Source organism: Taudactylus pleione, unplaced genomic scaffold (genome assembly GCF_031769625.1).
Source record: "Taudactylus pleione unplaced genomic scaffold, aTauple2 ptg000313l, whole genome shotgun sequence".
In the NCBI taxonomy this organism is placed as follows: Eukaryota; Metazoa; Chordata; class Amphibia; order Anura; family Myobatrachidae; genus Taudactylus; species Taudactylus pleione.
Genome location: NW_028284714.1, coordinates 5764659 through 5783071, shown reverse-complemented (window position 1 = coordinate 5783071; position 18413 = coordinate 5764659). Strand labels below are relative to the sequence as shown.

The 18413-nt window shown below is 44.7% G+C and overlaps 1 protein-coding gene across 6 annotated transcripts in view; it reads right to left on the bottom strand.

The window, feature by feature from the left end:
* The window catches only part of RASGRP2 (RAS guanyl releasing protein 2), a 194220-nt gene that overhangs the window by 78804 nt on the left and 97003 nt on the right, over nt 1-18413 (bottom strand). For all 6 annotated transcript variants that reach the window (XM_088442506.1, XM_088442508.1, XM_088442509.1 and 3 more), the window contains exons 10-14: nt 15650-15727; nt 11786-11899; nt 6521-6636; nt 847-988; nt 179-215 (exon numbers count right to left, since the gene is read on the bottom strand). In XM_088442506.1, the coding sequence (XP_088298632.1) occupies nt 179-215; nt 847-988; nt 6521-6636; nt 11786-11899; nt 15650-15727 (487 nt within the window). The remainder of the gene's footprint in view (nt 1-178; nt 216-846; nt 989-6520; nt 6637-11785; nt 11900-15649; nt 15728-18413) is intronic.

Below are 18413 nucleotides of genomic sequence, written 5' to 3'. Positions count from 1 at the left end.
ATGTATGTGGACACATCTGTAGACTAATCACTAACGGTACACATAAAATAGTGTTAGGGCTATAGCGGAGATGTCCTTGTCTGTAATATGCACGGAAACTTTACCAGAGGTCATATATGGAAAGTAATAAAAGACCTTGGCAGATCATTACTACCAAATGAGGAACATTAAATATTACCTCGACATTTCAGTCCCTTCTTATAGATTCCAAGTATCTGTAAGAGACAATGTCACAGTTTGTTACAATAATATCACAATGTCATATCATCTCAAGTCCGCTTACAACACAATGAAATATCAAAATTGTTAAATGCGTCTTAAAAGAAGTTCCCACTTTTTCATCAAATAAAAGTTTCTGGAGTCTAGATCTAGGCTTACCGAAATCACAACTATTGTATAAAATGATATACATCTACAGTATGCAGTAGATGAATCAGAGTGTGCTAAGGACTGCTGCCACATACAGACTTGTCATGGACACCCAGAGTTCTACCTGCAGAATCTGTTGAAACACACTAGTAATCAGAAATAAAACAACATTTATTGAGTAAGTTACGGGATGTACCACTTGTTCTTTTACGTTGTTATAATGTGATATGTCTAGTAAATACAGTTCAGATGTCGGTGCGCACGTATTCATGTGGTTAACAGTAGTCATTTTACACCTTCACATCTACAGAATGGCTATACTTTACTATAATTATGTTGTGTATGGTTACTATGATTATGCTTAAGTTTACATATATTTATTATAATGTATAAGTTTTGTACCAATTTATCAATGAGTTTTAGAGATATCTTTAAACTAATGTTCGAACTGACATATTTTGTGGCATAGACACACACCAGGTTTCCGCAGTGCTGACATGACACAGGACGTAGGAATGTCCGCTCTGAGAAATTATGGATGAATCCCATTTTACAGTCCAACACGGAGCTGGCTCTCAGAAAGTATGAAGTCATCTCCTGTTTACTGATTTTTCCATCCCTACACACAAGACACAAAACATAACACATTATTGTACACTTGTTTGGAGTGCAGACCATTACAGAGAGGTCTCACATCTATAGAGGCCGTTTTGCTTGTTCGCCTAAAGCACATATCTAATCTTAATTCCGGTGTTATGAAGATGCGTGATAAATGGATTAATGCATATATTTAAAGCTATGTGCACAGTTTTGAAAAGCGCGGTGGCAAGTGCTGACCAAAATCCTAATTTTAAAAGGTCACCAGTTAAAAAGCGTGTGTTTTACATTGTATTGCATTCACCATAATGTAGGAGTTTTTCCTATTCTAGCAAAATGCATCCAGTTAGCAATGGTCCTGATTTAGAGATGGACGTAGTTAGCATACTGCTGTGTGCTTGGATGCAGCATTAATGCTAACATATGGTAATGCAGCAGGAAGTGTCTGTAGGAAAAAGACGGCATCTGCAATCCGAGTACAGGGGACCTGATTCAGGTTGGATCGCAAGGCTGCGTTCGCACGCAGCCAGCCGATGTTTGCATTCTGCGCATGCGCATAAGACGCAGTGTGCGTACCGGCCAAAGGGAAGCGATCGCAGTGAGCATGCAGAGTCCTCACATAGTGATTGACAGGAAGTGACCGTTTGAGGGTGGTGACGGGGGTTGGTCAGAGAAACGCAGGCATGCCTGGGCGTTTAAACGCCATTACAGGGGCATGCATAATTAAGCCCTTGCGATTGTATACGCTGGCAGAGGTCTAGATGGCGGCAGGAAGTTTAGCAGTTTGTGCAGTAGGGTCAGGACAACCACAACTGTGCAGATGGTTCCGATGTTACCGATGTTTTCGCTGACTTGCGGATGCATGCCATGGGAAGTGGGCGGCTTTATATACAGTGGTGGGCATCTTGGTATAGAGCTGCGGTTGGCGTGCGATTGCATTCATTACCATATTTTCACAGCGAGCGGGGTGCGTGCGAACGCAGCCTTGTGAACCAACCTGAATCAGGCTCAGTGTCCGAAGACACAGCATTGGATCACCATCATGACAATCAGTCGCCATGGGCACAGTACTCACCCATCTGAGTAAGCTTAAAATTAGTGTGTGCAGTCCAAGCTCCCTCCCCCTTTCCTCTACATTTGTGTATATAATGTACACATGAAGGCTGAGACTCCTGCTTGGTATTAACACCCCTCCCATCTGCCCTTAGGTGTTTTACACCAGCACAGGTTCATACATTCCTGTTTACATAATAGAATGGGCACTATTATAGGTAAGTCCTGGAAAAATTGACATAATGTGTTAATATTAGGAATGTTAGGGAACCATCTGATGGAGTTCACCTTGAGGTGGCTGATGGGCAAGCATCTTTGGCCAAACATGTACTAAGAACCTCACTTATACTCATCAATTAACATGGAGTATATCAGGATTATTTTGACGATCATTGTTTTTAGGGCCTGATTCAGCTTTGGGAATAGAGTAAAGGTGCATACACACACAACAATTTTTTGAACGATTATTGTTAAACGATATCGTTTAACGATAATCGTTTGAAAAAATCGTTCACTTTCTGAGTCAAACGATGAACGATTATTGTTCATGCGCGTTCACATTTGTAGTTTGTAGTTCAGTCAGACTTGTCAACTCAACGATTTTCATTAAGTTAATATGCAAAAATCATTTGTAGTTCATAAAAATCGTTCATTACATTTAAATGAACATATTAAATGAACAACTTTAGTAAACGATTTTAGTTCATTTTTTCAAGGTAGAAAATCGTTTACTAAAATCGTTCATTAACTCAATCGTTGTGTGTGTATGCAGCTTAAGTTATAGCAAGTAACTGAGCATCTTGGTGAAACCATGCTGCACTGCAGGTGGGGCAGATTTAGAATGTGCAGAGAGATTTAGATTTGGTAGGTAGGTGTCCAAACTGATATCTAAAGTGCAGTGTAATAATAAAGCTGTGCAGTATTTATGGGCTACATACAAAAGCAGCCAGTATTTACCCTGCATGCAATTTTTTTTATGTATTTGCACCCCTTGCATTGCAACATGGTTTGTCCAGGTGCACAGTGATACCGCTTTTATACTGAAATTCCGGGTCTGACCCGGAGGTTGGAACAGGGTCCAAACCCGTTCAGACCCGGAATTTTCCCAACGCCAACCCAGGATATTCCCGAGTTGGCGCCGTTCACACCAGAGCCGGGTCTGCAGAGACCCGGCTTTTACGGCATTAAAGTGGACGCTTGGAGATGACGTCATCTCCAAGCAACACTGAAGCCGGCCAATTGGCAGGCATGCAGCACGATCCAGGTCATTGTGACCCGGATTGCGCCGTTTACACTGCAGTGTTTCACGGGTTATTCCCGTGTTAAACCCTGCAAGTTACCTGGGTTGGATTTTCGGGTCACTCCACCCGGGAATCCAACCCTGTCACCTTTTACCCCAAGGAGTTACCCGGGTTAACCCTGCAATAAGCCGGGTTTTAGCTCTGGTGTAAAAGGGGTATTACTTGCTATATCTTACTCTAGTCCCAAAGCTGAATAAGGCCCTTAGTCCTTGCAGTGTGCACATAGAGCCGGATCTAGACCTCATGGGGCCATAAGCAAGATATCGGTTTGGGCCCCCCTCCCTCAAACAATATATAGCACTATATTTTCGTTACTGATTCATGCCCCTTATATTATTTGTAATTTTTCTTACTTGTATTCAACTTTTTAAAGCTTTAAACAGCAGACATTGCAAACATTAAATAGGAAACTAAAACCACTGTATATTTAATTCAAAATAATTGATTTAAACTTTACATATACAGATGTGTCCTTGCACATCTACCTCAATATGCCATGCACCATGATACGCCTGGCGTGAGTGAGCCATCGGGTCCCGTACAACTTTGCTAGTATCGGGCGTCTTTATTTGCAGACAATACGTAAAGTTGCACTGCGATGTAACTAGGACGCACCAGGAGACTGTGCCGGTCAATTTGATATGTGACACTTGTGCAGCGGAGTCTGTTAACGGAACTTGGTGTGGAAAAAAGCTGCGGCCGCTGGATCGTTGCACTTCACATGCTGATTTACTCAGTTGCACACAGATATGTCGCATATCAAATTACTAAGGAGTTTTCTGGTGCGTCCTAGCCGCATCGCATTGTGACTTAGAGCCTGATTCAGCAAGGAACACAGTTGTTAATACGCACGCAATCGGCCTATTGTTGTGTATGCATCTCAGTGCGTGTACGCAAACTACGCAGACCCATCGCAGAGTGATTGACAGGAAGTGCCATTTGTGGGTGGTCAGCCGAACGCCGTTGCAGGGGCATGCATAAATTATCCACTGCGATGCCCTACGCAGCCTAAGGCCTGATAACATGCATGGAAGTTAGCAATTTCTTAGTAAGTTCAGGGCTTGTGCAAGTGTGTGTGAAGCTGCGATGGTACTCGTTTGTACCGATGTTTTCGCAATCCTGCTAAACATTACGGATGTGTGTAAGGTAAAGTAGGCGTTCTTATGTTATGCTGAGATTGCACTGCGATGGCAATGATTTAGCATACTATCACAGTTGTACTGCGTGTGTAATCGCTATTGCATTCACAGTTGCGTTCCGTAGGTAATTAGGCCCTTAGATGCATTTTCTGCAAAAAAAGATGTCCGTCGCTAGCAGAGTCTCACAGGACCAGGCTCGCCGTGGTGAGCTGTTTGGCGCGACAGTAGCAATGATGAGTGAGAACACATCTGTAGTAGCAGGCCCGCATCTCCTATACTGTATTTAATAGCAGCCAGGTATTCAGCACCACCCACCCACATATAGTAGCAGGCTCCCATCTCCTATACAGTATTTAATAGCAGCCATTCAGGTTGTAGGTGCAGCCACAAGCATGCACCTGGCTGCTCGTCTTCTCACTTCTGGACGTGTCCTGACTCCTCTCTCGTGTGATGTCATATGCTTGTGCTTCATGACGTCACATGCACAGCAGAAAGAACTAGCGTTCGCCCCTGGAACTGACTGTCAGTGCAGAAATTAAGCAGCTGCAGGCAGGGGCGTATTTATAATTGGTGCAGGGTGTGCGGTGCACACGGGCCTCTGGGTCCAGGGGAGGCCCGAACTGCACACCCTGCACCCATACTTTTTGTTTTCTCATACTTATCTCTCCGATGTCCCATGGAGTAACGCTGCTGAAAATGGCCGCCGCAGCTATTTTCCCGGCGTTTTGCACATGCGCAGTAGGAAATCACCGGGAAAATGGCTGCCGTACCATTTTCACGGTGAACTGCACTTGTGCAGTAGACTCCGGTCACACTCCGCCCGGAATCTACTGCTGCTGTCAGTTCGCTGACGGCAGCCGGGGAGAGAGGAGGGGGCCCCGGATGGGAAGTGAACACGGGCCCCCTCCTCTCTTAACACGCCCCTGGCTGCACAGTTTTTCAGCCAGACCGTGTGGCGCACGTCCTCTGACATTTTCAACGGAGCTCGCGATCCTGTCTACAACCGTGGCCACAGGTCCCCTGGGACACAAAGGGTCCTAGGCGGGTGCCTTTGTTGCCTAGCGGGAAATATGGCTCTGTGTGCACTTGCTTTTTCTTTTTGCTGCATTGTACTATAAGTCTCTGCATGGTAGCACCTCTTTTATGTTTAAAATTAGGGCGTACAGTCCAAGCTCCCTCCCTAAGCCTAAGCTTACTCAGAATAGGCACCGGAACTGCTCACCCACGGTCAGGAAGTCTGCGTTAGAAGACGCAGACCGTGAACCATCGGGCTTGTGTACATCTCTGAATGAGGACCAATATGCATATTTTAAAAATACACTTTTTACACAGGGGCTCTGAGGATGTACTCAGTAAATACAGGAAAGATAACATAATGCTAAGCAGACACAAAGAAACAACAAAACAAGTAGCTAAAATAGAACATCTAGCTCTGCACTAAATATACAAGCACAGACAAAACATCCTTTTTAGAGAAACATTTTTGTTGAGGGCACAGGAAAAGCCTTCAATGCCATTCTCTAAGTTGACCTGTACTTAAAAAACAAAATCTGGATGTTTTTCCCAATATTTCATACAAAAAAATAAAAATGACATGAGAAACAAAGATAGACAATTTTAAACATAATTACATGTTTAATGTTTAACACTTTGTTTTTCTCTTTTATGGTTTAAATTTATATTAATCTCTCTGAGCATACATTCACATATTCACAGTTGGCATAGAAAGAATATGTAATTTAATAAAATAAATGTAAAAATGATGTAGATAAGTAATTATTTATGAAGTTTTCTTACAGGGTTTTTTTGTACAGCATCTACACATCACAAAGTGCTTTACATAAAGCACTTACTAGTAGGTCCAGGAACGCCAAGAGAGAAGGGGGAGTGTATAGTAATTACCCTGGCCCGGGCCTGTTGTAGAGCACCCACTGGGACCTAAGTTAGCTGCTAAAGGGGACAAGTGTTGCCCTTGGAGCACGTTGCGCAAATACTGTACACAATGTTCTTCTCTTCCAACATAGGTTGTCTCCTAATGGAAGAAAGTGGGCTTACACTTACTGATTTTGGTCTATCTCATCAAAAGCACAGAGATAGGGAAAGTTGCTACGAACAGTGTGGAATTCTTCATGGGAGATGTGACCATCACCATCTTCATCAAACAGTCTAAACACGGACTGTGGATAGAGGGAACATCATTGGCTAGTGGTGTGACAGAAAACCATATGAAAAACCAAGCACAAAATAAGTACAATTATAGATCTAATCTATTTATCCCTAAGCCAGTTAGGGGGTGGTGGTACAACAGTAAAAAATAATAGGAAGTACACTAGTAGTAAAATAGCTGATAGCTAATCAGATTTACAGATGTTTTCAGGGTTTGAACAAAAAGGTTTACAAACTCCCAGATGTTTTCAATGAAACTCTTATATACAATATATATTGTTTCTTTATTTCCACACATTTTTTTTCTTTTACTCTAAAAGGTATATTATATGACCTCTCTGCTGCTAAGTAAGGTGTCATGCTCCTAAGTGCACATTATGGTGGTTTGATTTAGAGATGTTATTTTGGGAAGTGCTCGCCCTATCTTCTATAACCAGTTATCTTTTAAACATGGATCTAAGCCGTTCCTCACCATGGTGTTCTTTTTTCCTGTAAAATATTAGATTACTGCAGACTCCCTTACCTCCCACATTACTCCTATATGGCACAATCATGGATTACTTCCCGGCAGTCCCCAAACAAAATTCATTATATGGTTTGACATGGGTCATAAGGATGGCGGTAGACGTCTTAGGGCCGGATTCAATTAGCCGCGGTGATTAACCACGGGCTAATTAGTCATCCAGTTACAGCCCGCGATACGCCCACAGGCAGCATTTAACGCGGATTTTTGTTCGAGCCTGATGGAGGTGTCGCAAACGTGTTAGCATATAGGTCCGGGTACGGAATCTGAAACCTATGGGTTAACATGTGTTAGCCGCATTTTACTGTGCAAAAAAACAAAGAGTTTGTATTTGAATAGCCTGGATAAAAGCCCGAGGCAACCACCTTTTTTGCTCATGCGGTAAATTACAGAGGCTAATTGAATCCCGTCCTAAGAGAGATAATCCTGTTTATCATTTAGCACTTTGCGACAAAAATTTTACTTCCCAGAAGCAAAACTCGCTGAGTACCTCCTGACCAACCTGACAATGTCAAACCCATAAAGCAGTTTGAGGTGATCGTTACCACAAACTTTTAACAAAAATTATGATTTCAAATATTTCAAATTTTTTCCTCACCGCCAAACGTTCATCCATTACAAAACATAAGGCAGATATGGCCAAGATGCCAAATAATGCATGGGCCACAATCTCATCTCCACACACATAAAAAAAACGGTATACTAATCATAGGACCAGGCACCTACTAAGCTAAGTAAGATATACAGTATTGCTCACCACAGCCTCCATCTTATTATGGTGAGGCTATGTTGCAGTAAGTTCATACCTCCATATATGGTGGACTTGCCCTGATATCTCCTTAGGACAAGGTAAACAACTCTCCCAAGCTTCCAATCTCTAAAAATATATGTTCATACCTTCCAACTTTTCTAATTAAGGCATTAGACAACACACCAACAAACTGGCTGCTCAGATACTTAACACAACCAAATGTCTGGTAAGCAGTCATTTGAAGCATCCTGAGCTCCCTTCATTACATCAACTGCAACGTAGAATTGAGAAGATCACATCAAGCAATAAGTCTCACCATTTTGCTAAAACTTGGTACTTATACAAGAGACCCGCTTCCCAGAATAATTCTTCAGAAGGACTTTGATACCTACTCATAATCAATAACCTTTAACTTTATTTATATTAACCACAGAAGAGCCAAACAACTAGAACCCCTCATTTCATGTCCCACCTGTTTACCCTTAGTCATCTTCATTTCCCCTCTCCTACAACCTTACCACCCTTATTGTATTTACTTTCCAAGATACATTATATATGTTTACCAGTGAATGACAGTAATGTTCTGTAAGTCGGCTGTGTCTATTCTATATGAAATTGTATAGGCGGTTTCAATTACTGTATGTTGTGCTACTGCCTGTCTTTGTTCTGGTAATCACAATGGCTTCATATACAGTATGAAACTGTAAGCACAATAAAGATTGGAATGTTGCCGTTTGATACAAGATTGTCACCTCATCTCATGGGAGGAACGGTCCTGGCTGTAATTTCACAATTTGCATATATTAATTCAGGGATGTCAGGAGAACCTGAGTAAGATGGAAGGATATAGTTCATTCACATGGTGCTCCAAGCCAAGTTCAAACTGGCAGCTTTTGTGCTATACCTGTCCCAAATTCAGGTTATTTTGAAGAATAAGGATGTTCTTAGGGGGAGGGGGTGTATCAAACCTTGCAGAGAGATAAAGTGGAGAGAGATAAAGTACCAGCCAATCACCTCCTGTCATTTTTCAAACACAGCCTGTAAAATGACAGTTAGAAGCTGATTGATATGTGGTCTGTTCTCCGACTAGTCTTATGCTGGGTACAGACTTGTCTAATCCATGGTAGATCAGACTGTTTATACAAACCTACTCAGTGGCGTCACTCACCCTGGTGATACCCAGGATGGGCCGCAGAGATGATAGTAGTGCGCGCGGCGAAGGGGGCGTGGGCTCGTGGGTAGATGGCGTGGCCTCGTGGCCCGAACCCTCGTTTTAGTCACTCCAGGGGTCTGGAGATGCGGACTGCCCCCAGGGACCAGCCTGTGTCATTGTATCAGGACCCGAGTGCTGCATGTAATGCTACAGTGCAGCACCCATCTCCTGTCAATGAGGAGGAGTCTGCACTTTGGTGTCACCCCTCGGCGGGTGACACTCGGATGTGGCTAACACCCCACTTTGTGAAACCACTGATCCTACAGCAGACCTGCTCGCAGATTATACATCCAATCCTCGCTACTCACTTGTCCAAATTTTCAGCAGCCCTCCAATGTGTTTCTACTGAAAAAATACATTTGGCTGTGCAGGAAAGGGGATTTATTAATGAGGAATTTAATTAATTATAATGGTGAAGAAGGGGAGGTTGAGAATTAGTAACCTGATTATTAGATGGGGCAGAATTTCAGGTTTCCAAAAAACAAATTACAACGGCATGGGCTCCCCCCCCCCCACAGAGGCATAACCAGCCCCGGGCTCTTTGAGCTGGCCCTGATTCAGAAAATACAGGGAACAAAATACCCCATATTTGATGAACCAGCATCAGGCTCTTGGAGCTGGCACTAGTTCTAAAAAACAAGTAGGTGTCCCCCGTATTTTCAGAACCAGCACCGGTCTCCACTAGCAGGTGGGGGTAATGCCACAGCCAGGTGACACACTTGACGGGCGTCTCCTGGCCAAAGCATTCATCTCCCCTAACTAGTCAGCCCAGGCCGGAGATTCCTTGGGAAATGGGGACCCCCCAATAAAGGAGTCCCCCCTCTCCAGGGCACCCAAGGCCAGGGCTAAACCCCCTGGCCTGTGGGTACCGAGTTGATAGTCCATTAGTAAATTTTAATATCGTCTTTTACAGGTGGAACTACAGGTCCCAGCATGCCTCCCCCACATGTTCGTACTTTGAGAACCACAAGTACCAGCAGGCAGGGCATTAAGGGGCCCACTGGTACCTATAGTACTCCTGTAAAATAAATATTAAAATAAAAACAAGGCCCAAATGTTTTAATAATTTATTTTGCTGCATCTTCACCTGGGGGGCGGTGGCCTTTAAGCTCTTTTACATGGCCGCTGCTCATCCAGGACTTCCCCGGCGTCTACAGGAGCTCTTCATCGCTCCTCCTCCACCGTCGGACTGACACCCGCTGCATCGTGCTGGCTTATATAAGCCAACATAAAAGGGGGCAGGGTGATAAAGTGGCTAGCCATGATTGGCGAGCTGCGGCCATCTTGAATTTAAAAAATGGCACCGCAATGCCATTTTTGAAATGGGAAGCCGTGCTGTCGACTGCTGCCAAACTCTGCATAGATAATTACCTAGCCACCTCATGCATCTTCCCACTGCCATCTCCCACCGCCTTGCCCGCCACAGTGGCGGATGATTCAGGATCCCGCACCGCCGCCACGCTGATGGTGTGTTGGGATGCCAGGACTGGATATAGGTCGCCAGCATCGGTCTCCACAGCTTACACACTACAAAATCAGTTGCCTGGTCGGCGGTCGGGACTCCTACTTTTTAAGCATAATGAAAAACCAGGAGATCCGACAGGCGACCAGAATCGGGTGTGCAGGTTGGTCAGCGGAGGGTCTACACCTGTCCAATGTCGGGCAGACCAGTCAATTGGGAGTCGGATCTCCCGAAGACTGGACAAGTGTGTAGCCTATATTAGTTGCAGAGGTGGTCCTTAACAAAGTTACAAGTTGATACAAGATTTTTTCCCGTTTCAGGAACTAGTTATAAGAATTAAAAATTACACCAAAATAAAGGTACTGTTGAATACCATCAGAGAAAAAAAATCTTCTAAAGGGGCATCGTTCATTATATCTGCTAATGGATAGTCTCTGAACGATGACAGATGCGCACTGCCGCGGCCGATAAATCGCATCTATCATCTCTCCAACATGTTGGTCAATAATCGCATATAGCTGTACAATATTATTAGCAATATCGTGCAGTTTATATGCGGTAAGCGATGAACGACGAAAGATATTAGCAGCAGCGACAGAGCGCTGCAGAGAAAAAAATCCAACTCCTTGAATGATGTCATGTGATTTTTTTCATTGTTCGTCGTTTGCCAAAATCTGTCATGTACATGACAGATATCGTTCAGTACAGCCACCGGAATTTTCAAGGGATATCTTTTGTCTTTCATCGCTCAGAAATATATCTGCTAATGGATAGGCCCCTTAAGGAGTATAACTTTATCTGTTAGGAAGGCTTTAACAATAGTTTAAATAATGAGATTACTTACTCAAATAGGTGCTCTTTTGACAACTCTGGCAAAATATGGTATATATCTGGATGGAAAATCTTATTGTGGCCACAATTAGAAGTAATAAAAAGACAATTAAAGTCAGTAGCTGAGAAAGAATCTCCCATTGCACACGGATCATCACCCACTGCACCCCCACCACCACGGCAGTGGTCTACACCAATGGGAAGCATCTATTTCTCTCTTGGGTGAAATCTGTTAACGTAAAAAAACCAATGGGTATATACTTCACCTCATGCAGATAATTTTGTACTATAGAGTACTTGTAGTCCCCAGCATAAATAATCTAAAGAGAAGTCCTGTAACATTCCTTCTTTCACCATATGGACCAAAATGATGTACTGACCTCAACCATTTTCTCTATGTGTTGACATAACAAGGCTTGGTCTGGCTTTGCTTTGAGAGAAGCCCATTCCTCCATGGGAAGTGTTGGAGAAGGAGGGGAACTGACAGTGGCTTGCTGAAGAAGACAAAAATGTAATTTATGATACATTATTATAAAAATCAAGGATTCTCTATCATTAGTGACACTGGGGCTGAGGCAGAGTTGAACATACGTCTGCGGAGCGTACCTTGCGGGATTTTTGCACTGTGCGTGCTCTGGAATCAAGCGTACGCATATACAAGTGATGCAGAGCTATACGCATTTCAGTCACATCTCCAAGGGGTGTAACTGGGCTGTGACGGGGTGTTCTTATGTAAGTTAAGTTCATTTAACGCATGTAGACAGAATTTCGGGCTGTGCAGAGTTGTGAGTACCCATAAGTATGCCAATCTTCAGGTGTATCTCTAGCACCAAAGAAAGGGTTAGTGGAAGTGCGCACTGACGATGGTGACCGACATCAAACCAAGCTCTCAGAAAGCAGACATAGATGTGTACAACTCTTCATACGGCCAAATATGCGCATTTCATCAATGCGGGAGTAATTATGCCCGACTTGCATTCAACTCTGAATCAGCCCCTCTATATTTATTTCATGGTTTACATTTTCTTTAATTTGTCCTCCACATAATCTGCAGGATATCTCAGATAGCCTGTCTACAGAGATTCTGCTATTATCCAGCAAGTCTTGTATACTGATTTGTGTACAAAGTACATTTGTGTAAAATATTTGCTGTATGGTTTTCATATCTCGGTGCATAATATTATTGTCTTTCTATGTATTCAGCACTGTACATAGAGAAGACCAGAACTCAAACAGATTACATACAATGATATAAAACAGAAATTAAAGAGGGTCTGGTCCAAATGAGTTTACAATCTAAAAGATGCAAGGGAACACATGATAAAGGAGGTAGCATAAAAAATTATTGGCAGAAAAAATGTGGGTGACTATTGTTAACATGAACAGGGTGGGACAGAGCGGAGGGTCTGGTGGGACAGAGCGGGGGGTGGTGGGACAGAGAGGAAAGCAGGTCAGGACAGAGCAGCAGAAATAGAGGGGGTGGGGCTGGACAGAGAGGGGGAGGTGTCAGAGCAGCAGACATAGAGGGGGCGGGGCGGGACAGAGAGGGGGAGGTGTCAGAGCAGCAGACAGAGGAGACGGGGCTGGACAGAGAGGGGGAGGTGTCAGAGCAGCAGACATAGAGGGGGCGGGGCTGGACAGAGAGGGGGAAGTGTCAGAGCAGCAGACAGAGAGGGGATACGGGGTGGATGAGAGCAGGAGGTGGAGCAGTGGGCAGACTAAGGTAACTTAGCATATATGCCAGGTCCCTTTACTAGTTGTTTTCCTTTACTTCTTTGTTTGAATGATTCCTAATATATGTACATTTTTAAAAGAACAATAACATCTGAATTGTTCTTTTTGTCTTGTATTTAAAGTGTCCTGTGCTTATGTTTGTTATCTAACCAGCTCAATATGGGGTACCAGTTTATTAAAAATATAAAATGAGCGCTAAAACTTTTTTTTAAATGCATAATAAACATGAAAACATAGAAACATATATAATGTCCGAAACGCGTTGGTGAGTGGAGGAGTACTAACGGCGAAGTACACAAAGGGTGAGCGGCAAGAAAGACAATCCACCGCTAAGTCCGAGAAGTCCACAGCCAGGGTCTGACGTCATCATCCAGTGCCACGGCTGCCCAAACTGCATGTGCCGGAATCCCGCTGAAGGAGATGCTGGACCCCTCTGGATGGGGGGAAAGTTGGAAGATCACCAGCACTAAGATAGGGATAGATAGGGCCAGCAGCTATAGACATTGTATCATGGACCACCATTGCGGTTTAACATCTGGACTTAACCCTGCCTCCATAAAAAGTCTATAAAGACTATAAACATTATATATGTTTATGCTTTCTAATAAAAAACTTTAGCACTCATTTTATATTTTTAATTGTTCTTTATTTGTGTTGTGTGCAGGAAGAAAAAAAACATTTAAAATACTGTCTTCGGATAAAGACTTTTCTGTGAGAGATATCGAATATGGTAACACACAGCAAGCAGCCATGGGTGGCCCTAGGAGGCAACTTCTCATTCACCTTTTCACCACTCCAGGGTCGGCGCTTCCATTAGGCAGCTGCCTAGAAGTACAGGTACCTGAGGGGCGGCCTGCTGAGGTTACCTGGGAGAGAACAGAAGGCTGTCTCTGATATCCTTATCATGCTTATTGCTGGGGACAGGTGCATCAGCTATTCTTTATTTATACCTGCAGCCTGCTCCTCTGGCCGTCAGTATCGTCTCCTGTTGCAGGTGCGGCCGTCATCCTATTGCAGGTGCAGCATGCAGACAGTAGCATGGGCTCCCAACCATTCCCTCTCACATCTCCTCCTCTTCCCTCTGCTCCTCTTTCCTCTCCCATCTCCTCCTCTTCCCTCTCCCATCTCCTCCTCTTGCTTCTCCCATCTCCTCCTCTTCCCTCTCCCATCTCCTCCTCTTCCCTCTCCCAGCTCCTCCTCTTCCCTCTCCTCCTCTTTCCTCTCCCATCTCCTCTTCCCTCTCCCATCTCCTCCTCTTCCCTCTCACATCTCCTCCTCTCCCATCTCCTTCTCTTCCCTCTCCTCCTCTTTCCTCTCCCATCTCCTCCTCTTCCCTCTCCTCCTCTTTTCTCTCCCATCTCCTCCTATTCCCTCTCATAAAGCCAATTTTTAGGCTGAACAAAAGAACGAGGAGCTGAATGACCAGAAGCCAGGCAGACAAGGGGACTTTTTAATGGCTTCTTGGTGGTTAATTAATGAATTGTTGAAGGGAATAGGTTAATGGGTGCTGGATGTGAGTCATTCCTGGTCGAGGGACATTTAGGGTACTGACAGTGTGAATGAATGTGTTAATGGGTGCTGGGAGGGTGAGTTGCTTAATGGATTCTTGTAAAGGAATGGGTTAATGAGTGCTGGATTGGGGAAGTTAATGGATTCTGAGTTAAGGGTGATTTGGTAAATGGGGTGGAGGTGAATGGGCATACTGGGTGCTCTGGTTTTGCAACAAAGTGTAATACATTTACAGAAAGGATGTGTATATGAAAAATGATTGGGTACATTGTAATAAACTTTGATAAACACTTTAAGTAAATGGTTTGGAAGAGTGTATTGGGGAATCTGTGGGATGGGTGTCAATGTGAAGCTTTGACTAGGGTACCTAGAAACCTCACACCACTGCGAATACCTCTCCTCCCCTCATCTCTACAAAATTCTTAGATGATGAAATAAGTCTTCAGCGTGACAAGGGAGTGGTGCAGAAAGTGTTCATGGTGGGAGTTTTTAACACACACCTATCACTGAAGGTTTTTTCTAAAAAAGAAACATGAACAATGGTGGCGATTCCAACAATAGGTTGATGAACTGCTATTTACGAATTGGGTTAGTGTGTCCTCAGTGTGTTCTAAAGCTTCACTTTCTTTCTCTGTCATAATCATGGGCCTGCAATAAAAGGGCTGCATCTTACAGCAGAGTTCTTTACACACTGAGTGATGTAGGCGATATGTTACGATAAACAGCATATTAGCCGACATTGCTCCAGTGTGTACCTGGCTATACCATCTCATGAGCCCTATATACAAAGAATGGTGGATGCATAGTCAGTCATGCTGTGCACATGGACATAAAGTTTAATCCAACAGTATTCACTTTACTATATTTATTTCTTGCTTGATCCCTTCATGCCTCAATCCCTGCGTTGTTTCCCTCCCTACTCTACTGGCCCACCCCCAGCAGACAGAAAGAGTATGCACACTTCCATCAGAAGGCAGTCTGCAGCATGACAGCAGTTTTACCGATGAACGTGCCCTTGGTTCTCTTTGAAGAGACAGCTGGTAAATTTCTTCCTCTGATCGATATTGGTCCAGAGAAACCTAATATACAGAATTGACATGGGCAAAATGATCAAGAGAAAATATTTCATTTAACTCTGAAAATAAGATAAATAATAACATTTACTATCAGTTTAGTGCATTCACTCACATCATTTCCCTGTGAAAGATCATTGGAAATGTGATCAAGTTCTAGGTTTCAGCAGTTGCCAACGGGTAGTTGCCAAAGTAAAATATTAAACAGCAGGCTTCAGTTATCAAGTGCCAATATTAAATAACGATATATTCAAAATAATATTTTTTCATATTCAGTTTTGAGTGGCAACTGCAATCTGCCATATCTTACAACTTTATTATAATGATTCTGCTGAACTTGTCTTTCTAATTAAATAAAAAATGAAAACTCCATGTTCTATCATAGGATTGTTACAATTATATGTACTCAGTCCCATTTTGCTTTAACGCAGTTCCATGTAAATTGGCTGCAACTTTGTTCTCTTACCTTTGTTATCTCTATTTCTACGAAGTCCATAGGGTTCCACAGGATACCTTGGGGTATAGGTGATGACGTCAGGCATCGGGCACCATAGAGTTAAGTTTTCAGTCCTCCCAGGATGCACTAGGGTCCCCCTCCTATACCCCACCCCCGAGCCAAGGCATCTCAGTTAGTTGCCAAGCCATAGGCCGGAGGAGGAGAAGGAAGAGAGAGAAAAAAGATCTGGACACACACAAGAATCACATTCTCACCAGAGGGAGACGGAAAAACCGGTGACCAGAGTAAAGCCCATCTGCAGCACAGGTGCGACAGGGTGGGAGTCCTGTGGAACCCTATGGACTTCGTAGAAATAGAGATAACAAAGGTAAGTTCTTACCATATCTCATATTTTCTACTTCAAGGTCCATATGGTATCCACAGGATACCTTGGGGATGTCCCAAAGCAGTATCCTTTAAGGGTGGGACGCTACTGTGCTGAAAGGAGAATCCGCCGCCCGAAGGAAGCATCCTGAGAGGCAAAGGTGTCAAACCTGTAATACCTCACGAAGGTATGGACAGAGGACCACGTAGCAGCCTTGCAGATCTGGACTGCAGAGGCACCACGTCGAGCTGCCCACGAAGGACCCACAGACCTAGTGGAATGAGCCTTCACAGAAGGAGGAACTGGCAGGCCTTCATGAAGATAAGCTTCAGAAATTGCCATACGGATCCAGGCTGCCAAAGTTTGCTTTGAAGCAGGCCAACCCTTTTTACGGAAGCCATAGAGGACAAACAAGGCATCCGACTTCCTAAACGAAGAAGTGCGGTCAACATAAGTCCTTAAGGCCCGCACCACATCCAAAGTGGCCTCACCCACCGAAAGACCAGGTGAGTTAAAAGCCGGAACAACTATTTCCTCATTAACATGAAACTGGGAAACAACTTTGGGAATAAATTCAGGACGAGTGCGTAGCACTGCCCTGTTCCCATGAAAAATCAAGAAAGGGGGTCTACAAGAGAGAGCCCCTAAATCAGAAACACGTCTGGCCGAAGCTATGGCCAGAAGGAAAACAGTCTTAGCTGTTAGCCATTTAAGATCCACTGAGCCCAGTGGTTCAAACGGCGGTCCTTGGAGAGCCCTCAGGACCACAGCCACAGGTGGAACAAAAGGCGGTTGAATACGTAGAACGCCCTGCATAAAGGTGCGTACATCGGGGATTGTAGCAATCCTACGGTGAAACCAGACAGACAGGGCAGAAACCTGCACCTTCAAAGAAGCAAGGCGAAGCCCATGGTCCAGTCCCGCCTGTAGGAAGGCGAGTACCCGAGACAGACGAAACTCCCGCGGTGCATAACCTCTCGGTCGACACCACTGGAAGAACGTATGCCATACGCGATGGTATATTCTCGCGGAAGACGGTTTCCGAGCTCTTAGCATGGTCCGCACTACAGAGCTGGAAAACCCCCTGGACCTTAACATGGCCGTCTCCACGGCCATGCCATCAAAGACCGCCGAGGCATTTCCGGGTGAAGACAAGGACCCTGTGACAGAAGGTCCGGTAGACCCTGAAGGTCTGAGAACCAGTGCCGTCTGGGCCATGCGGGAGCTATCAACAGGAGCGTCCCTCCTTCCTGTTTGAATTTCTGGATTACCCGTGGAAGAAGGGAAACCGGAGGAAAGAGGTAAGCAAACCGGAACGTCCACCAGACGGACAGAGCATCCACCAGAGACGCCTCTTCGTCTTTTGTGCGAGACCCGTACACCGGCAACTTGTTGTTGTGCCGGGACGCCATGAGGTCGTTCTCTGGAAGTCCCCACCTGTCCACCAGCAGTTGAAAAACGTCCGGGTGCAGGGACCACTCCCCGGGAGGTACGTCCTGCCGACTGAGAAAGTACGCCTCCCAGTTTAGCACTCCCGGGAAGAAGACCGCTGATATGGCCGGAAGATTGCGCGCCGCCCATACCAGGATCCGAGACACCTCTACGAGAGCCGCCCGACTTCGGGTTCCTCCTTGCCGGTTTATGTAGGCCACGGTGGTAGCGTTGTCTGACTGGACCTGCACTGGGCGACCCTGGAGAACCCGATGTGCCTGCTGGAGAGCATTGAAAACCGCTCGGAGTTCCAAGATGTTTATTGGAAGCTCCGCTTCCGCCGGAGTCCACCTGCCCTGGAACAAGTGTGGACCCGAAACTGCTCCCCAGCCCCGAAGACTGGCGTCCGTTGCCAACAGGACCCAATTTGCCACCCAGAA